This window comes from Capricornis sumatraensis, chromosome 4 (assembly GCF_032405125.1).
Source record: "Capricornis sumatraensis isolate serow.1 chromosome 4, serow.2, whole genome shotgun sequence".
In the NCBI taxonomy this organism is placed as follows: domain Eukaryota; kingdom Metazoa; phylum Chordata; class Mammalia; order Artiodactyla; family Bovidae; genus Capricornis; species Capricornis sumatraensis.
Window position 1 is genome coordinate 63,008,259 of NC_091072.1, and position 22,906 is coordinate 63,031,164.

General features: G+C 38.9%; 1 protein-coding gene across 1 annotated transcript in view; it reads right to left on the reverse strand.

The window, feature by feature from the left end:
- Positions 1 to 8,965: 8,965 nt before the first annotated feature.
- KITLG (KIT ligand) overlaps positions 8,966 to 22,906 on the reverse strand; it is a 117,584-nt gene continuing 103,643 nt past the window's right edge. The window contains exons 10-14 of the mRNA XM_068971408.1: positions 19,869 to 20,028; positions 19,060 to 19,143; positions 10,926 to 11,035; positions 10,201 to 10,268; positions 8,966 to 9,005 (exon numbers count right to left, since the gene is read on the reverse strand). Of these exons, the coding sequence (XP_068827509.1) occupies positions 8,966 to 9,005; positions 10,201 to 10,268; positions 10,926 to 11,035; positions 19,060 to 19,143; positions 19,869 to 20,028 (462 nt within the window). The remainder of the gene's footprint in view (positions 9,006 to 10,200; positions 10,269 to 10,925; positions 11,036 to 19,059; positions 19,144 to 19,868; positions 20,029 to 22,906) is intronic.

Genomic DNA, 22,906 nt, shown 5'->3' on the forward strand with positions numbered 1-22,906 from the left:
GGCGACCCCATGGACTGTATGTAGCTCACCAGGCTCCCCTGTCCATGGAATTTTCCAGGCAAGAATACTGGAGCGGGTTGCCATTTCCTCCTCCAGAGGATCTTCCAGACCCAGGGATTGAACCCATGTCTCCGGCATCTCTTGTATTGGTAGGCAGATTCCTTGCCACTGAGCCACAAGGGAAGCCCCACTTATATTTGATAAATACGTCTTGAACATGCAGTGGATGAATGAATGCCCTGTGGCTTTCATATCCCCAGGCACACCACAGATTATCTCCGTTTGTAATGAGAGTTATCAATCTGTGTAGCCGTGAATTTCTCTAACAAGGCTATGAAAAGGTTGTAGACAGGCAGTGAGGTATGAGGGACAGTGGCGGTGTCAGAGTGGAGAAGTGGAGTGGCATGAAATACATCAGGGATCCCACAAATGGCAGCCTCCCAGCCACTGAGAAGCACCAGTGTCTTGACTGCCTACCCAGGTTCTAGCAATCACGTCTACCAACCAAGGAAAGAACAGCAGCGAGATCGCCAGTACTGTGAGCCAAAAAAGAAACAAAGAAATCCTGTCACCACATCCTGACAAAGCCTCTGGGGAAGTTCATTTGGCCTCAGAGCAGCTTATTGTACTTGTTGAATCATGAAAGCCAGACTCTGTTCTAGTTTTTCAGTGCTGGGGTTAAACTGCTGAGCTGGGGACTCAGCTTTCAGATTTTCCAACTTTTTATTATTATTTTAATTAATTGCTTTATTTTTGGTTGTGCTGGGTCTTCAGTGCTTTCTCTGGTTATGGTGAGTAGGGGGCTAGTCTTCATGGCAGGGGGAGGGCTTCTCATTGCGGTGATTTCTTTTGTTGAGCAGCACAGGCTCTAGGCACGTGGGCTCAGGAGTTGTGGCACTCGGGCTTAGTTGCTCCATAGCGTATGGAATCTTCCTGGACCAGATATTGAAACTGCACTGGCAGGTGGATTCTTATCTGCTGTGCCACCAGGGAAGTCCCAGATTTTTCAACTTTCAACTGAAGTGTTTGTACTTCCTTATCTTTTTTTTTATTATAGGCAGCATTTATATTTTATCTTTAGTCACAAACCCTAAATAAATGTGTATTTTGCGTTTAGTTTCTTCCCTGTGAGAAGTTACAGTGTTAGTCATTCTGTTGTGTCTGACTATGGATGACTCCCATGGAGTGTAGCCCACCAGGCTCCTCTGTTCATGGGATCTTCCAGGCAAGAATACTGGAGTGGGTTGCCATTCCCTTCTCCAGGGGATCTTCCCGACCCAGGGATGGAACCTGAGTCTCCTGCCTTGTAGGTGGATTATTTATCATCTGAGCCACCAGAGAAGCCCCCTACTCTTTACCTATTTTTGTCCTTATTTATCAATCCAAAGAATCAGAGGTCACTTGTTTTAAAATGTTTGAGATCAATACACAGGCTATATTAAAAACTGTATTAGTGTATGAGTGGTAAGATGTACAGTGTTTTTTCCAGTAATATACTAGATGTATATAATCTCTAAATGTAATATATTTTGTATATTCCCTAAATGTAATTGACTAAAAATATAAATATATAAAATGTAATAATATACTAAGAACTGTATTATATGACAATCTACCAAACTCTGAAAAATAGGGAAATTATATTTAGGAAAGCAGAATTAAATCCTGAAGGAAAAATTAATAGACATTAAGAGAAAATTTCAGAAATACAAATTACCAAGTTTAAAAAATAAAGCTTGGTTAGAAAAGCAGAAGGAACTAACAAAAGGCAAAAAAATACATTTTTTTTTTGAAAGCTATGAAGAATTTGAAATTCTAAACTTAAGCAGAGAGAAACAAGAGAGAAACAAGTTAGAAAGTCTTCTGACTTTGCCTTTGGATCATTTAGCAAAAAAAAAAATAAAATAAAAACATTTAAAAGCCAACAGCTGGTTTCCTATAGAACAAAACTACTATTTTAATAATAATACCCTGGATTCTTACAACAACCTCATGAAATAAACAGGGTGAGCGTTATTATCCTTTCAGTTATATTTGAAAAACCTGGGGTCAAAAACAACTGACTCACCCAGTAACCTACAGCTTGTTAAGGTGCAGCTCAAGGTTTGAACCTAAGGCTAATTCCTTCTAATCCTCTGCATCACAATGTATCAGCAGAGAGCAAGCTCCCAAACCAAACCTTCAAAGCTCTAGAAATTCTTAGGAAATATGTGGTAAAGAGACACAGATCTGGCCCTTTGGTAACCAACCAATCCTGAGTCCTGTACATTAAATGTCTCCACATAACTTGCCCTCATCCCTATTCCAATTCTAGGATCTCCCTTCTTCTGTCTTAGCTCAGATCCACTGGAAACTTCCAAGTTGTGTTTCTTTTATAAATCTCTCCACCAGCCTAATTATAAATTACTTTCTCCACTTACTATGCTGGAATAAGTCTACTATCTGAGTGTCTACAGACTTATGCTGTTTAACCCCAATCAAACCGGGCTTTTGCCATGATTATGCAGTCCTTCTCCTAAGGTCTCAATTAAAATTCTTTGTAGATGACTTCCCAATCCCAAATCTACTATTTCCATCCCTGACTGTTCACTGAAGTTGCAGTGCAACATATTTGGTCACTGGTTAATAATTACTAACATCTCCTCCTCCCATTTTTTTCTAATAGCGCTGACATCCGGTTGGTCTTATAGGCTCTAACTCATCAGAAATCCACGTGCCAATGCAGGAGATGTGGGTTTGATTGCTGCGTCAGCAAGATCCTCTGAAGAAGGAAATGGCACTCTACTCCAGTATTCTTGCCTGGAAAATTTCACGGGCAAAGGGGCCTGGCAGACTATAGTCCACGGGGCCGCAAAGAATCAGACTCTATTGAGCACATGCATCCCTGAGTGCTATAATATCAAGCCTTACATCCCATCAGGAACTAGGACTTCATTCTTTTACTGCTGTGTCTCCAAAATGGCCTACTCTTTCCTATTTCCATGGCTGTGAGCCTAGCTCAGGTTGTCATCCTCTCACATCTGTTTTGAAAATGCACTCCTCAGTGGACTTCCTGACTCTAGTTCACCACTCCCATCCATCTGGCCACATCAACATCTGATTACTTTCCTAAACCTCTGGTTTGATTGTATTACTCACATTTTTTCTAAACCCTCCAACAACTCCTTACGTGACTCAATAGTGTGTAAGCCCTGTATATTGGAATTCAGACCCTCTTTCACACTGATGTCCATCCTTTCTTGGCATTTAAACCCTCTATGTGTGATCTCCAGCTGTATAAACTCTTGAACACAGTCTGTACTTTTTGTCTTCTGATTTAGCTTATGCCATTTGCAGCACCTTCCCTACTGCCAGTAAAATTTTACCAATCATTCAAGACCTAGCTCAATACAAATGCCACCTCCATCACCTACACAATGAAGCTTTTCTCCTAGTGCTTTCGCTCCCCTGTTAAATAAGACAATTGTATCAGTTCAGTTCAGTCGCTTAGTCATGTCTGACTCTTTGCAACCTGATGGGCTGCACCACACCAGGCTTCCCTGTCCGACTCCTGGAGCTTGCTCATGTCCATCGAGGCAGTGATGCCATCCAACCATCTCATCCTCTGTCGTCCCCTTCTCCTCCTGCCTTCCATCTTTCCCAGCATCAGGGTCTTTTCCAATGAGTCAGTTCTAAGACAACTGTATGTGGAGCGATTCTAAGGGATGCTGTCCATACCATTCATTATCTATAGTTATGTTGAGGGTACATCCTTGACAACCATATGCAATGGTTTGGCCTTTGATTCTTTATTGCATTTCTCTGTCAGCTCCTTCTATTGATTTTTAACCAACACCTCCTTTGGTGTTTTAAAAAATAGAGTATTTATACATATGTCTTATCTTCTTCTGTAGGCCATAAGCAATCTGAGGACTGAACTAGGTTATAGTAAGTTTTGCTATACTAGAGCTTGTTAGTATCATATTTGTGGTTAGAATGAAGTGGAATATGTTCTATGATCTACTCTATTTTTCTCTCCTTAACTGTGGTACAGGCAACCTAATAAATGAAAAATTCTGGGATGTCACATATGAATACTTGTCATCAGCTAGTTGACTAAATACATTTTTAACTTTTCAGAGATAATTTCACATTTGATGTCAAATAATCACAGCTTTAGTATATTTTCTCCTAGAGGCAATTTCTTTTTGTTTCTGGTTCATTATCTACTTCCCTTCCCTGTATTTAAAATATCAAACCTTCCTCCTCATTTTCCAGTTATAGGTTGGAAATCTAACTATTCCATATGTTTTCAATTCTAGCGTTCCAATATTTGTCCTGGTTTAATTTGTTTTAGTTCAGGGAGAAATTTTTGCCTCAAACCTAAGTCATTCCTTATATTTTCCCTTCTTTTGTTAACCAAGAAAATGTGTATAATACAAATTATATCCAATTTTTAAAATATATAATTACAACTTCACATTTCATTTCTATTTTGATACTTTTTACTATGGTTATTCTTATTTCTTGGAAGACTTCCTCTCCTACCATGCCACAGCCTATTCTCCCTCCACCACATCCCTTTCCCCAAATTATATTCAAATTTCTTTGGCAGGTTTTAACCTCTATTGTTACAGAGAACAAAGTTTTCTCAATCAATGGTCACAAGTGGTACATTCACATTTTGACTTTGGGGTTTGCAGATTCATGATAATGAGCTGCTATCTTTCCCTCAACATTTGAATTATTTACTTCTACCTACACACATCTATTTTTACTACATACAATTTATTCTCACATTATTGCAATTCTTTGATGTAGTCATTCATCTCCATTTATTCAACAGATACAGTCATCATCACTTACATGTGCAAAGTATAAACTATATAGTTCAGTGGGATTCCATACAGAAATTCAGAAATGAGTCCTGTCCTCTCAGAGCTTATGGTTTATAAGAGGACACAAAAAGTGTATGTAAGTAAAGGTGATGCCTTCCTAATTTATTAGTATGGTATGAAATGTAATATGAAATATAATTGTGTGTGCATGCTCAGTCAGGTCCCACTTTTTGCAACCCCAAGGACTGTAGCCTGCCAGGCTTCTTAGTCCATGAGATTTGCCAGGCAAGAATACTGGAGTACACTGTCATTTCCTCCTCCAGAGGATCTTCCTGACCCAGGGATTGAACCTGCAACTCCTGTGTCTACTACATTGGCAGGTGGATTGCTTTACCACTGAGCCACCTGGGAAATCTTAGAGATTACTTTCATTTGGAAAGTCAGCTTTTCAGAGGGGATGGTTTCTGACCTGAGCCTTGAGAGAGCTTTGCCAAGATGATGATGAGTAAGGTCATCTATTTTGCACCAGCTCCTCAAGTATTATGTGATGAGTTTATTTCTAAACAATCTGGGGCTTCTTTAACCTGCTTCATTTTCATTCATTTAATTATATGAGTAATATTTCAGATTCTAAGAAAATAAGTTAGCCGTTCTCTATATGACCGTTTCCTCTCGCTGTATACACTTTGCTGTCCTCACCAAAATCAGCAACTGAAACATACACATATAAGATAAGATAAACCTTACTGCACTTTTCAAAAGATTGTTCATCTTACTTTATTGCAGTAAGAACACAACACAAAATCCACCCTCTGAACACATTTTAAAATACACAATATAGCTTTTTTACTATCATGTAAGAATTGAATTGCCAGTCGATGTCTGACGCAGGATACAGCATGCTTGGGGTTGGTGCATGGGGATGACCCACTGAGATGTTATGGGGAGGGAGGTGGGAGGGGAGTTCATGTCTGGGAACACATGTAAGAATTAAAGATTTTAAAATTTAAAAAAATAAATAAATAAATAAAAATGAAATTAAAAAAATAAATAAAAAAAAGAAAAAAAAATAAAACATCCCTTCTTTAAAAGACAAAAAAAAAAAAAACAACTCTAAACATTACGTTGTACAGCAGATCTCTAAAACATACTCGTCTTGTAAAACAAAAAACCTTTTTAAAAAGGTCAATGAAAACCACAATGAAGTACCACTTCACACCAGTCAGAATGTCTGCGATCCAAAAGTCTACAAGCAATAAATGCTGGAGAGGGTGTGGAGAAAAGGGAACCCTCCTACACTGCTGGGAATGCAAACTAGTACAGCCACTATGGAGAACAGTGTGGAGATGCCTTAAAAAATTGCAAATAGAACTGCCTAATGACCCAGCAATCCCATTGCTAGGCATACACACCAAGGAAACCAGAATTGAAAGAGACACATGTACCCCAATGTTCATCGCAGCACTGTTTATAACAGCCAGGACATGGAAACAACCTAGATGTCCATCAGCAGATGAATGGATGAGAAAGCTGTGGTACATATACACAATGGAGTATTACTCAGCCATTAAAAAGAATACATTTGAATCAGTTCTAAGGAGATGGATGAAACTGGAGCCAATTATACAGAGTGAAGTAAGCCAGAAAGAAAAACACCAATACAGTATACTAACACATATATATGGAATTTAGAAAGATGGCAATGATGACCCTGTATGTGAGACAGCAAAAGAGACACAGATGTGTAGAGCGGACTTTTGGACTCAGAGGGAGAGGGAGAGGGTGGGATGATTTGGGAGAATGGCATTGAAACATGTATACTATCATGTAAGAAATGAATCTCCAGTCTATGTCTGATGCAGGATACAGGATGCTTGGGGCTGGTGCACTGGGATGACCCAGAGAGATGTTATGGGGAGGGGGGTTCATGTTTGGGAATGCATGTACACCTGTGGTGGATTCATGTCAATGTATGGCAAAACCAATACAGTATTGTAAAGTAAAATAAAGTAAAAATTAAAATTAAAAAAAAAATCATCACCAAAACATTAAAAAAAAAAAAAGGTCATTTCATAAGAACTATATTCCTTACCACTTAGTAAACTTTTCATTTAGGGTTTGTTTATTGCCTCAGTCACTCATTCAATAGACACTGACTGAACATCTACAATGCTTAGGCAACAAGTGAGGTGCTCGTGAGGAGATACAGCAAGAACCAGACAGCCTTCGTTCTTGTCCCCTGACTGGTAGACATGTGTTGGTTGCTTGACTACAGCCTTTAAAATGCCATCTTTTTTTTTTCCCCTCTTAGGTCAGTTCCCTGGGCTTTTCCATCAAAATCCATTCTCCAAATGTCACAGGACAAGTACCACAGTTAAACACCACATGACCTGTGTGCCAAAACAGGACCCCAGTGAGGCCATCCAAAAGCAAACCACAGAGGACAGGCCATCCAAAACCAAACCACAGAGGACAGGCCATCCAAAACCAAACCACAGAGGACATTACTTGAACCTTGAAGGTTCAATTAAGCACTTAACGTGTGCTTGGAGGATGTCTGGCTTAAGGGAACTGAAACGGCAGATAGGGAAGAAGCAGTAGGTTTATACTGGGATTCAAGGGCAGAAAAGTTAAGTTTTTAGAAATAACAATGATTTCAGCTTAGGGAATACTGGGCCTGAAAATAAAGAAAATCAAGTGTTCCTTTACAGTATTTGATAGGAAACATGAGTCTAGAGAGGGCTAGGATGGGAGAAGAAAAAAGAGAGGGTGCTATTCATGCCCCAGACATGGTGATCAAGGGCATGATTCAAGGTAAAAATGAAGTCTGCGTAATAGCAGGGTTAAAATGTGAGAGGCATATGTGACATAATTACTATTATTATATGAAGTTATTTTGGGGTGGCTAAAAAATGGCGTTTTGATAAAAAGCGAGTTCCTGGAGGAGACAAGAGACTCTGTGACCCAGTTTCCCTGCAGAAGACTCACTGTAGAGAGAAATCTCTGAATCTGGGACAGAAGGACGAGCTGGAAGGACAATGACATGAAAGAAAAGGGCGAAGCTCTCCAGAGACCGTGTCTGTAAAAATCTGGGCAGATAAATGATCCTCCAACCATGAGGGGGTGCCGGGGAAGAAAGGAAGATTTAGAAAACTGAAAGAACACTCATACCCCACTGGAATACATCGGAGTTCATGGGCAGAACAGAATTAATAGCCAGTTGGCAGTAAAATGGGAAGAGCATGCATGATGCTGGGTCAGGTTAGCGCCGTTCAGGGTGCTCCCGCACCACACCTGCAACTTTTTTGGAAGCTAAGACAGGAGAAGGGAGAGGAGCTGTAAAAAACAGCGCCCTCTGGTCGTGTTCTCCTGGCCTCCCTTCTCCCCGAGGCCTCCACACACCCACACAACCACCAACCTCAGGTATTTACCCCTGGCTTGTATTCAGTGCATCTGGGGTTCTGGACTGTGATGAGGCACAATGAGGACCAGTCATGTGGCAGGTGGCACCTTCCCTTGACACCTTCCCTCTCCTGACTATAAGGGATTTTGACCTTTACTCCTTTTCCTTAAAATAGCAGGGAAATGTTTTTGGGTTTCCCTTGATTGAGCATTTAACAAATGAGATAGCTTTCCTATCATGTTATAGTAATCACACCTGATTGAAATTGGTTTTATTTATTCTTCTTCTCTTTTATTTTAATCCTACTTTGCTCTATCTCTCTTGTTTATTTTTGGCCTCAAAAATAAGAAGCACTCAGGAATTCCCTGGCAGTCCAGTGGTTAGGACTCTGCACCTTCACTGCTGAGGATGTGGGTTCAATCTCTGGTTAGCGACCTAATATCCCACAAGCCATATGGTGTGGCACAAAAAAAAAAAAAAAAAAGAAAGGAAACACTCAACTGTTAATGTTCTGTATAATTCGTCTACAAGATGAATCCACTAATCTGGAATAACACTGCTTGCCTTTCAAAATTTGAGAATGCACAATTCAATGTAACAGTTTCAGCTGACATACTGATATCAACTTGATAGAAGACAATAACTTCTGGCATCTAGGATGCTGTGTAGTTCCTGCTATATCTTTTAGCTTGAATTCTGAAAACTTACCAATGTACGAAAGTAACAGTGTTGATAGAAGCCACAGTTACACTTCTTGAAACTCTCTCTCTTTCTCTTGCAACATACTGAAAACCAAGAAACATGCTTATTTGCTTTAAGACAGATTCTGAAGTATACCATGATCTGGGCATTGTAAAGGGCAGTTTTTACTTTTCTATAAATACAGGAGCAAAAAGCTTGCAAAATTGGGTGGGAAGTTTACTTTCGTAACATTACTACAGGGAGGACTTCAACACAGTCTCCTCAAATAGTTAAAAAATTCTCTACGCATATGATACATATACAGAAAATGCTTGTATGTGCTTAATATGTGAATGTATACACATACAACATAAGAGAAAATAACATGCCAAATGGAAAAACCTGAATGTAAAGTCAAAGTATTGGTCCTGAGCAGTATGTGGTAAAATAGTGATCAGAAGTCAACTATCATAAGTGGAGTGAGTGAAGTCACTCAGTCGTGTCTGACTCTTTGTGACCCCATGGACTGTAGCCCACCAGGCTCCTCCATTCATGGGATTTTCTAGGCAAGAGTACTGGAGTGGGTTGCCATTTCCTTCTCCAGGAGATCTTCCCGACCAGGGGATCAAACCTGGGTCTCCCACATTGCAGGCAGACACTTTACCATCTGAACTACCAGGGAATCCCATCATAAGTGGAAGGTATCTTAAATTTTGTATCTGGCTTTAAAAAATACTGAGTATGTTGAGATAAGTTAAAGGCTCCAAAAGCCAGCATGAGGTCTAATAGATGAAGTGTGAGAGAGAAAAGCACTGCAAATATCTTGACTAGGAAGTGATGTCAAGAATGGGGTTTACAGAAGGAGACAAAGGTGGAAGTTAGAAGGGCCAAGGAAGGTTCTGTGGCAGCAACTCAGACAAGATGAAAATAATGATTGCCGCTAAAGAAGGAGCTAAGCATGTCTCAGTTACAGTATGTAAAAGAGGAGGGTAAACGTGCCTCCCGAGCTCCATGACCAGGAACATGATGAGCAAGATTCGGCTGCTTATAGAAAGAGAGAGAGCATACCCTAAGAAGGGTCAGGAAGACAATTCTGTGAAGGTATTTCACAGGTAAGTGGAGATGTGCGACTGAAGAGACAATGGGAGATCAGAAATGGAGCTAAAAGTTGGAAGACATTGGTTAGGAGCTGCCATCATGAGGGTGAAACACTTCTTAAAAGATGTTATGAGAACAGGCATGGCATGCAAAGTGGCGAGGTCAACCTTACCGATGAACATATTTAGTCACATGAAATACCTTATTTCATTATCCTCTTCATTAATCTGTCTGTTTTCAACTGTCCTTGTAAGATTTGGTTGTTTCTTCTGGGAAAAGAACAATGATATGTATTGTAAAATTATCATGTCCTATTTAAGAGGTAAATAGTCTCCACTTTTATGTTTTCATCCACAGGCAGCCTATGAAAATACTTTTGCAATAAGAAATTATGAAAAATGTATGGTATTATCACTCAAAAGTTTTAGGATGTTGGAGAGGAAAGAGTAGTAAAGAAACTAGAAGACTTAAATAGTAATCAAATTAAAAAGACATTTCAAAAAGCTGACTTGCAATCATTTAGCACATTTAAAAATTTCAGACAGGTTTCAATGAGAAGAGAACGTAAGAATAGAAATCCAAAATAGCGTATCATACAAATGGCATTTCTAGCTAATTTTAAGCACATCATGTATTTATTCCTTTTTATATTTAGTTCAGACTAATAAACCAGTTTTCATTTTCTTAAGTATGCATTCTCAGTTAGAGGAGTGGTCTTCAAAACTAAGGAGGAACAGGGGAACCTTTCTAAGGTTTATATTCTGTGGAGGCTGTAAGTTAAGACATAGCCTGTCTTATTGTTTTCTTGGTAGGATCCTTTCTTAGAAAAGGGCAGTTTGTTAATCATTTATGTAATGTAGTATGAACAAATAAACATGTAAAGTTTTTGATTAAGGGGGAAAAAAAAAAGGAATAACAGCACTTACCTTCCAGTATAACGCCCCAAAAGCAAACCCGATCACAAGAGAAAAGAATGCTGGCAATGCTACGGCTGCCCATTGTAGGCTGGAATCTTCAATGGAATTTGAGGCCTTCCCTGTAATTTAAACAGTACAGTGGTGAACACCACATACCCATACCCATGCCAGAGGTTTTGCTCTTAATGCTGTGGTTGTTCCCAACTGTTTCTGAAATATACTCTGGACCTATCATCTGTTTAAAGTATTTAACATACTGATTTTTCCACTTTCAATACAAGTTCATGTCGTTTCTGAAAGATAGAAGGTGAAAAAGAAACCCCACAGATAGAACGATGTCTGACTTGGTTAATGTGGAACCATATGGAACGCAGATAACATCTACCTGAAAACAATTTGTCTAATCAAGCAAATCCATCTTCTATGCCTTTATCTTCTAATATCTTTTCACTTTTTTACACATCACCTCTTGCCAAGAAAGGTTAAAGATGACATTCTGCATCCCAATCAAGGTCTCGATGCATCAAGCTATGTCTGCCCTGCCTCAAATTTTAAGTTAATATCTGCACATTATGCTTAGGGTATTTTCAGGGACCTCAAGCTTAGAATTGGGGTGTCTCTTCATTGCATCGTCAGTTGGCATTTGCTGGATACCGAGCAGTGCTTTGCACTGTGCTATGGACTAAAGGTTTCAGTTTTTCAGGCTTTCTATGTTAGAAAGCCAGAGATGACTCAACAGGGGAGAATGGCTGGAAACACCAGTGTCTCCCCTTATAACTAAGTGAGAGAGAGAGCCTGCACAGGAAATCAACTTGGGACACCTCCCTGCATCCTGCTTTGATCTTCCTTGAGAAGCAGAATGATTCAGGAATTAAACAACAAAACTCCTCTAAGGGACTCTTGCTCCCATCACAAAACTTAACATTTTGACAGATTTTTCCTCTCTGTCTCCTTACAAGAAACAACCTCCTTGTTTGAGAACACGGACACGTGTGTGTCAACTCGTAAGAGTTAAACTTTCAGTTCTCTTTGGAAGATGTAATACATTTATAAATTATATACTTTCAGCCATTATATGATCAAAATGTAAGCCAGTTAAGTAAAAGTGACTGATTTGGGCTATGATATTTTGCAATGATACTTGGGTTACTGTGTCAGCCTACAGTCACCTATTTAATATTAAATACCTAAAGTACATGATCTAAAAGAATCAGCATGTGTATCAGCATTTAAGAGGGAAAAGTTAACTCACAGATTTAACCTGAGAGGCAAGAAACAAATCTTATCTACTGTAGTGAGAATAGGAATTGCCCATTTCCCTACCATTTGTAAACTTGGAACAGGAAACTCATTAATTCTACGATTCTTAGGTTTCCAAAGAGGTTCTCATAATAGAAAGTTTGGGTGTGTGTTTGGGCAGCATAGAGGAAACATAGTGAGTCATGGTGCCCCTTATACTGAAAGGAGATTGAGTGAAGAAGTGGACTCTTCCATTCATGTAACTCTGAATCACTTCCTAAGACCAGACTGACAGATATTTTGGCCAACCCCATGGGAAATATGTTTTAGGCATCTTAAAGCTCAACATGAATTCTATCACCAAAATAAGCCTGAGTTATAAAATGGGATTTGGCATAATTGAAGTAACACTATTATTACAATAATACAACCATTTTAAGGGTTATATAAGCTTACACGTGTTTGTCTGAGATTTTGCTACTATTTATAAAAGTGATTTCTATGAGGAAATGTGTTTGGAGTTACAGGCAATTCTGACCATTTTAGAAATGTTTATATCACTATCGGTAAATAATAATTTGGGTATTTGCGTTTGTATTTCAGTGACATGTTCGAATTCCCATTGATGGCCAAGCCACTATGGCCCACACTGTCTATTCTGATTGCTGGCATGTGATCATGATTTGGCCCAGTGACACATCCAGACATAGAGAACAAAGGAAGCTATGAATATTTCGTCCCCAGACTCCAGTGGAAAACTAGTGGGGATGGTGCTACGGAGAACTCCGTTACCTATGTTTGAGCAGCCAGATGCCCCAGAGTCAAGGCAGCGAGACATCTGCTCTTCCTGTTCTATCCAAAGGCCAAATCTTGAATTGTTATTACTGAGACCAGAGGAAAGAGCACACCCACCAGCAGTAAGCCGAAGGAACTTATTACAGAGTGAGGTGCTCTGGGATTCCCCACTCTAAATCTTCTCAGCTAGGAGGACCGCCCCCAGGGGAGGTGCTGCAGATAAAGCCAAGCTGGAGGAGAGACTAAAGGAAGTGCGCCTCTCTCCCAGAACACTGGGACTCGTTAACCAAAGCCCTACCCCTAGGACTCTGGCCTTGAACAAAGTTCTGGAATTTGACTCACACCTAGCACCCGTCCTCCTGTATGAGACAGAAAAGGAGATAGGAGGTGGTCAGATCCACAGGAGCTGACTTCACCTTCTACAGGTGTCACTTCCTCATTTCTTCTCTTGATGTAAATGGCTTCACAGCTAGGCCTTGGGTTCTCTTCAGTGATCCTGCCATCCCTCTTCCAGGAGAGAAAATCTACTTTATTAGAAAAGGCTTTGCTTACACCTCCAAGGCATGAGTCCCAATACTTGCTACAGCTGCTATCCATCAGGGGTCAATGAGAACTGAATTATGTGCCTCAAGAGCCAAATGAAGGGTGTGCATGTGTGCTAAGTCACTTCAATTGTGTCTGACCCTTGCGACCCCATGGACTGTAGCCCACCAGGCTCCTCTGTCCATGGAATTCTCCAGGCAAGAATACTAGAGTGGATTGCCATTTCTTACTCCAGAGGGACTTTCCCAACCCAGGGATCTAAACTGTCTGTCTCCTGCATTGGAAGGGGCATTCTTTTCCACTAGTGCCACCTGGGAAGCATAAATGAAGGCTATTGGGTCCAAAGCATTGCTTTTATATAAAAATGCCTCTAAGTTTATGGGGGTGGGGAAGCTCATCTGGACAGGATTTGAGTAATCCTGAATTCCTGAGTTCTTATTAGCTGTTCTCATTATTATGAAAACTGTCCGGTGTTCAAAATTGGTGGGAACTGACTTGTGTGGTTTGACTAATAATGCCAGACATCTGTACAAACACAGACCACAAAAACCTGTGCTACAGTTCTGCTGAATTTCTTTGCAGAGTGAGTCTGCTTATGGGCACCATGCCCAGGAATATGTCTCTCTTCTTGGTCCTTAGAAAACATGCAACTCAGTACTCTCCCTTGATTCAGAGCTCACCACAGGCTCACCACTTACTGACCCAGCCTAGCTCCTCTAATTGTTCTAATAATTCTTGATGAACATGTACTATACATCAGGCACGGTGCTAAGTACACATGCGCTAACTCATTTAAAACTCATAGAAAACTTGGAAAGATTATCAACCTCCATTTGATTGAGGAGTCCAAGATCACACAGCTAGCCAAGCAAGGGCTAGAGCTGGGCAGTGGTCTTTCTAGAAGATGTGTAAGGTAATGTCAAAATAAGGATCTTCTCTCTGTCATTTAAATATACTGTCTGTAAGGATCGCAAACTTAAACATTTTTAAAACACACTTTAGCTTGGTACAAAGAATATTACCATTACTTTGAAAGCACAACTCCCTTTGGATAACTTTTACACTTTTACCTTATCCCATGATTCTCCCTTATAAGCTACAGAGAGGGCACTTACATCTCTGGGCTGCTCCATCATATGCCATGGTCCTCAACATTTGGGGTCTTATCCCTGAAAACAGCATGGTTTCTTCAAATTTCCCTGACCGTACTCGCCCAAACGCCTTACTTTCCTTATGTTAGAACTAAAGACATTTACATACTTCTGTTAAATATAGTATAAATAACATAAAATATGAATATTTTAATTTGTGTCTGCTTCTCTTATGAGACTGTACACTCCATAATACCTAGTCCTATCCATGGGCATCTAAGTGCCATTTTCATGAGTGAGAACACCTGGCCAAAAGCTGCTGATCATGCAAGAGCCACTTTTTTTTTTTTTTTTACAAAAAAAGAAGAAAGGGAGAAAAAGGGAAACAAAAAACAAGTCTGGTCATTCATATTGCCATTTGAAACTACCGAAAGTCTCAAAGGTATAGGACCGAACAGGTGTTTTATATTCAGTTCTCTTATAAGTAGAAAAGATTTTGCATTCAACCCTGATGATAGCAATTTAACCTTCTCAACGTAAGTACTTATCATACTAAACAAATTATACTAGGCAACTACTTTCAGACCTTGGCTGAAAGGCAATGCGAGAGTGTACTCCCTGGGAGAGGGAAAATGCAAGAGATAAGCCCCACAACTGTCCCGATTTGCTGGCTGGTTGACAACTATTGACTTAGTAGTCTCACTGCGATAGGAAATCAGAGAATGAAGCTTAGGGCTGCTGCCTTAGCTGGAGGCAGGGCTGTTTGTGAGGTTTGTAAGGCAGAGTTATTTTGGGGAGAGGAACTGTGTAGAAAAGAAGTGCTATAAGTGTCTGGAGGAGACTCAAACATTGGTTGAATAATAAGCTGTACATGCACAGTGAGAAACTTCACAAAAGCTGGCAATAAACAGTGTCCAAGAAGCTATGACTTAAGCAAAGACCCTAGCAGTCAATTCAGAGACAAAGAAGTTCTGACAAGCAAGAATGGAGAGATTTTCTAGGCATTCAAGAGATAGCTCAGTGACCTCATGCCTTAGAAATAACGCTACTCTCCCTCCACCCTCTAAGAAAGCTTAAAAAAAAAAAAAAAAAAAAAGCCTAGGAAGGAAGAGAAAGCTGATCTGCTAGGAAATGAACTAACTGCCTATCAGAACAAAACAGTCACTGAAGGAATGCTACAAAATCCAGATATTCAACAACATAATACCTATAATATCCAGCATATGGTCAAAAATTACTAGCCATCTAAAGGAAGAAGTGACCCTCAATCAGGAAGAAAAAAAAAATCTGTTAATAGAAACCATGCTGGGATGGCCTACATATTGAAATTTGAAAACAAGAACTTTAGAGAAGCTATTGTAACTATATCCAAGAGCCAAAATAGAAAATATTGTCAAATGAATATGCAGATGGAAAATCTCAGCAGAAAAATATAAAATATAAAAAGAATCCAATGAAAATTCTAGAACACAAAGCACACATTTAGAAATGAAAAAAATGCACTGGATTCAAACCCATAGAATGGATAGCACCGAGAGTGAGCCCTGTGTAAACTGTGGACTTTGGGTGATATGAGGTGTCCATGAAGACTCCTCCACTGTACAAATGCACCACTCTAGTGGGGGATGCTGATAATGAGAGGCTATGCATGTGCGGCAGGGAGTATGCGGAAAACCTCTATGCCCCTCAATTTTGCTGTAAACCTTAAACTGCTCTAAAAATAAAGTCTTCACAAAAAAAATTAATGGAAAAAGGAAAACTTACTGGAAGAAAAAATTTAGCAGATGACAGAAAAGTCAGGGAACTTGAAAATAGGTTGAAATCATTCATCTTGAAGATTAAAGGGAGGTTGGAAAAAAATGAACAAAACGTCCATGATCTGTGAGACTGATTTCATCAATAATATATGTGGATTATGTGTGTGATTGTACGTATGTGTGATTCTTAAACTTACATATCCAAGAAGCTTGACAAACAAGAAAACCACTCCTAAATGCATCTTATTTAAACTCCTAAAACAGAAGTAAATTTTGAACGGCAGAGGGGGAAAATGACTCAGTACATATAAGGGAAAACATCATATAAATGCTGGCTGCCTTTTTGTCAGAAACAATAGAAGCAGGAAGACAATGGAGTGACATCTTTAAATACACCAATAACTGTAGTAAATACAAAATGGATGAAACAGCCTAATTAATGAAAATAAGGGACTAGATAAAATAGCAGGGCCCAACTGCATCCTATCAGAGATATACTTTCAAAATAAAGACAAGAAGAAAAACAGTATATATGAAAACAGTAAATATAAGAAAGGCTGGCTCTACCAATGTCAAACAAAATATGCTTCAAGACAAGAGCTCTAGCAGAGTTAATAAGGAATATTTCAGTAAGATGTAAAAGTCAATTAATCAGGAAAGATATAACAATAATAAAATATATAAGTACTTAATAATAGAGCTGCTAAGTAGGTGAAGCAAAAACCATACCAAAACAAGAAATAACAAAATCCACAATCAAAAGGAAAGATTTCTAGTGCTCTCCTCTCAGTAAACAATTACAAATTTGACAAAAAATGTAATAAGGACAGAAGATCTGAACTTTATCAACCACTTGTATCAAATTTCAGGATGCTACACCTGAAACTTTAATATTCACAAAATGTCTCAATAAATTTCACAAGACTACACTGTATGTTCTCTGACAATAATGGAGTTAATTTAGAAACCATTAATAAGATATCTAGAAAAGTCACATAGTTTTAGACAACAAACAACCCACTTTTATATTCCCATGAACAAAAGAAATCATAAGGAAAATTATTTTTAAAGAAATGATAATAGGAACACAATATATCAAAATATGTGGAATTCAGCTAAAGCTGCTTATAAGGACATTTATACCTTAAAGTGCTTATTTTAGAAAGAAGAATGGTTTAGAGTCAATGATCTAATTTTTCTACCTTGAGAATTTAAGAAGTTAGAAAAAGTTAAACAAATAAACCCAAGGCAGATGTAGGGAAATTATGAAAGGTAAGATTATAAACCAATGAAGTACTAACAGAATTTTAAAAGTCAAAAACTGCTTCTTTGAAAAGATTAATAAAATTCTTAGTAAGAAAGACCTTAACATATATAGTATCTTCAAATTTTTCGAATCCAATAGGCATTCAGAATTTTAGATCTTATAATATTTCTGTCCTATAAATATTGTAAATTATATAATATCCTCAATGAGGTATGAGTAGCACCCTATAGTCAAACACATTAATATTTCTTAGTGAAAGGCATGCCTTAGTGAAAGACATACCCACTTTTAGAGGGTAAAGATTACAAATAGCCTCATCACAATTCAGGTCAGGTGGTGCAGAGGTTAGAGCGTCTACCCGCAATGTGGGAGACCCAGGTTCCATCCCTGGGTCAGGAAGATCCCCTGGAGAAGGAAATGGCAACCCACTCCAGTACTCGTGCCTGGAGAATCCCATGGAGGGAGGCGCGCCTGGTAGGCTACAGTCCACGTGGTTGCAAAGAGTCGGACACGCCTGAGTGACTTCACTTTGGTGGCAAATGTCCAAAACAGATTGATTTTAGAGGTTTTCCTTTTAATTTCTGAATTGAAGTATTGCTATTGTGGATTTGTATTAAATTGATTACTCTTTTTTACAGATAGGTCTTTGATGCTCTTGAATATACGAGTGTCCCATTACTAACTTTAAAAAGATGATCTTGTCAGCTAAGATCAGAGGATGAACTTTTTCCTCCTACAGCATCCATGAGACTAGAGAGTCAGAATATTTAGTAAATCCAATGACCCTTATAGTGACTTTTGCCTAGGTAGGTAAGTTTAGTCTGTCAGTTGTGCCCGACTCTTGCGACCCCATGGACTGTAGCTCTCCAGGCTCCTCTGTCCATGGGATTACATTTGAAAGAAAAAAGGACATTTGACTTCCAGGAAACTGGATTGTTCTTCTCGAACAAGGATAGAAATTTCAGAGAAAGAAGCATATTGTCCCCCAACATATAATTTTATAGTAAAATTTAAAAAAACATCAAATTTCTAAATATACAGTAATAAACAGTGTTATATACAACAAAACAGAAGATATCCTTGGAATTTTACACAGCCAGTACCTGTATTTTCCATTTTAAAATTCCATTTTTTGTCAAGCAAATTCCATGCAAAATATATTTCAAGTCAACAATGAAAAAAGCTTAAATCATCTAAAAGTAATTTCATGCCTTATTGAAAACTATCTTAGCAGAAAATTTATTACCCCAATTAAACATTATCTCCAGCTTTAGGGAAATCCAATTGTGCAAACCTAATTATTTAATTCTCAGGAAAATCATAACAGGAAGAATAGTAAAAGAACAGAATTAATAGTAATGACTGTAGAAATTTCCTTTAAAGCTCATGCAATACTCCTAACAGAAGCTAATTGGAGCCATGCATGCATTAAGTCAGATATATGTACTTACTATTACTGCTACTGCTGTCATTCCTAAGGGAGCTGGCTGCAACAGGGGGTAACATAAATGGTTTTGTGACACTGACTCTGGAATCTAAATAGAAAGCAATAATGCGTCAGTGTTGCATGGCGATTTACATAAATTAAAGACTCCTCAAAAGGTGAAGTGCAATATTAGAGTACTTTCCAGGCCTGCTTCCCAAATCTTGATTATTCAGATACTATTTATTTTATACTGGGTCCTGCTATTCTATTTTTATTAAGAAATTCACCAAAGTCACCTTACAGAACAAAGATTCACTGCCTACACATGCTAATAAATGTAAATAATGCAAATGGCTGGAAATTGGTCACTTTTTCAAAATAAGTAATTAAATTAAAATTTCATATCATAGGGATGATAGTGGGGAAGAAGTTTCAATACAGGGTTAAGTGGTGAAGATGAGAATTCATACCTCAGAGTTAGACCCCTAGGGAAAAGATTTGAGAAGGGGACATTAAGAAGACTGAAAGTGAAGAAGAATATAATTGTATATTACTAATAAATATCAGGTGAAAATGAGTGACTAATATATCATTTACTCATGCGCAATTCTGTACTTTGAAGATGGTTAAGTGTTGTTTGGGCTTGAACACCAACAAGTATGTAACTGTATTGTTTTTTTTTCATGCCACTGATATTTGCTTTTATATTAGACATACACACACACATGTCTTTTTCTAGCTACATATATATTTGAGTCAGAGGTAGATTCTTACCTACATATATGATTCAGTCTTGCTTTTTACATTTATATTAGGAATGCTTGTATGTCCTACCTTTTTCAGGACTTGATGTTGAGGAAATCACACATTCACTCATTTTAGAAGCCACTATCTCCAAGTCCTTGAAGGCATCGATGGATTTATTAAAAATTCCAAAGAATTTCTCAGGAGTAAACTGCCTGGGTTCTGGGCTCTTAGATGATTTTTTTACATTCTAGAAGAAGAAGAAAAAAGATTAGGTTTTTCAAATAGTCTGCAGATTTAATTAATGTCAAAATAATAGACCACAAATATGTCCTTGACAGACTCAAGTGAAACGGACACTTTTAGACAACTGTTTTTTTTTTTTTAATAACATTGTTAATATTTTAGGAACATATCCATTGAGTTAAATTTGAATTAGATTTTTTTGCCTCTCCACAGGGCATGCAGAATCTAGTTCCCCAACCAGGGATCAAACCTGTGCCCCCTTCAGTGGAAGCCCAGAGTCTTAATCCACAGGATCACCAGGGAATTCTCTAGACAACTGTTTTAAAACTCATAATTCAAACTGGCACTATAGGACAAATGATTCTATGCAGTTCAGTCTGGTGCTCAATTCCGGATAAAAGGAAGAGGGTGGTGGTGAGGGTGAGTAAGGTGAAAGCAACGTCAAAACAATGAAATAATCCTAACAACAAATTATAGACTGTTCTCTTTAAAGATGTTCATTAAAATCATTACTTCTCATTAAAAATATACACAACACATGCTCCAAATATGCACTAATTAAGAAGTCTAATGATGATAAATACTGGCAAGGACCTGGAGCAGAGGGGGTCTCATATATACCAGTGGAATGACATAAATCGGCACTTTGATATTAGTAAGGTTGGACATGCGCCCATCCTGTGACCCAGAAATTCCACTCCTAGGTAACTACTTTAAGGAAACTCTTGCAAGATGTACCAGGAGGCATATTAAGAAAGTTCTTACCAGCAGTGTTTATAAATTCTTACACCAATCAACAGGAGAGTGGTTTAATAAACAGTGGTATATTGAATCAATGAACTGTTTATGAACAGTAGAAAAAACAGTCTTTTGGACTCTGTGGGAGAGGGAGAGGGTGGGATGATTTGGGAGAATGGCATTGAAACATGTATAATATCATATAAGAAACGAATCGCCAGTCTAGGTTTGATGCAGGATACAGGATGCTCGGGGCTGGTGCACTGGGATGACCCAGAGGGGATGGTAAGGGGAGGGAGGTGGGAGGGGGGTTCAGGATGGGGAACACGTGTACACCCGTGATGGATTCATGTTGATGTATGGCAAAACCACTACAATATTGTAAAGTAATTAGCCTCCAATTAAAATAAATAAATTTAAATTAAAAAAAAAAAAACAAAGTCAAACTGATTTCCTCACTCCTGGACTTTTTTTTTTTTTCCCCAAGTTTTTTCTTTTTTTTTTTTTAAGTTTTTATTGAATTTGTTGCAATATTTTTCCTGTTGTACATTTTTTTACTGAGAGGCATGTGGGGTCTCAGCTCCCTAACCAGGGATTGAACTGGCATGCCCTAGATTGGAAGGCAAAAATCTTAACCACTGGACCACCAGGGAAGTCCCTATTGGTTTGTTCTGGAAATGTGCATTTTGCTTCTAAGAGCAGAGTATAGCCTGAAGATTTCTCAGTATCCTCCACTCTCTGTTTTGTTATTTTGCATAGAGCATCTCTCCCTGGGATACAGTTAGGAAAAATGGATGAGGAAATTCAGATTTAGAGAAGGAGACTGATTTGTTAAAAGCATGTCTTGAGTAAGAGGCAGATTTGGGATTAGAACTCAGGCATTGCTTTATTTTCCATTCATGCAATTAAAAAATCATTCTCTGTGACAGACGCTTCTGTGCCAGGTACTGTGTTATAAACCTGAACAAGTAAGTAATTAGCCTCCAATTAAAATAAATAAATTTCTATTAAAAAAAAAAACCTGAACAAGAGAGTCTTTTTCTATGGAGAGGTCACACTCTTGTTGGGGAGACAATTATAATATGCTGTGAATTTAGAGATATACACAGGATGCTATGTCCTCAGAGAAGGTACATTCTACATCAATGAATTTATTTTTTGTTTTTATTATTTGGCTGCACTGCACAGGAGAAGGCAATGGCACCCCACTCCAGTACTCTTGTCTGGAAAAATCCCATGGATGGAGGAGCCTGGTGGGCTGCAGTCCATGGGGTCGTTAACAGTCGGGCACGACTGAGTGATTTCACTTTCATGCATTGGAGAAGGAAATGGGAGCCCACTCCAGTGTTCTTGCCTGGAGAATCCCAGGGACGGAGGAGCCTGGTGGGCTGCCATGTATGAGGTCACAGAGTCTGACACACTGAAGCAACTTGGCAGCAGCGGCAGCAGCAGAGGTTGTGGCATTTTAGTCACCTGACCCGGCATTGAACCTGGGCCCTTGGCAGTGAACGCACAGGATCTTAACCATTAACCCACTGGGGAATTACCTCAGTGATTTTATTTTAAGCATTTACAGTCTCCCTATATGCATATATATAATTTCCCTTCCTGATTTGCCAGTAGGGATTTAAGTCCACCCTAATTGGCCTCTGTGCCCTTGTTCACCTCCTCTACAACCATCTTCCACACTCACTTGGCATCTGAGCATATGGAATCACAAATATCCCCATACGTCCCACCCTTTTCGTTCTCTGCACCTCTGCTCCTGTCTTTGCCTGTGGTTCCTTGCTGCTTCATCTTTCTAGGCAACTTGGATTCTCTCTGTAAACTCAACTGAAGAGTCACCTTTTCTAAGAAGATGTCCCTGATTTTTCATGGCACATTTACTCTCAAAGCAGGGCTTCCCTGGGGGCTCTGATGGTAAAGAATCTGTCTGTAATGTGGGAGGCCTGAGTTCAATCCCTGGTTCTGGAAGATCCCCTGGAGAAGGGAATGGCTACCCATTCCAGTATTCTGAATCCAGAATTCCATGGTCATAGGAGCCTGGCGGGCTACAGTCCATGGGGTCGTAAAGAGTCAGACACGACTGAGCAACCAGCACTCTCATAGTATATATATAAAAAAAAAAATTAACTACAGCTTTA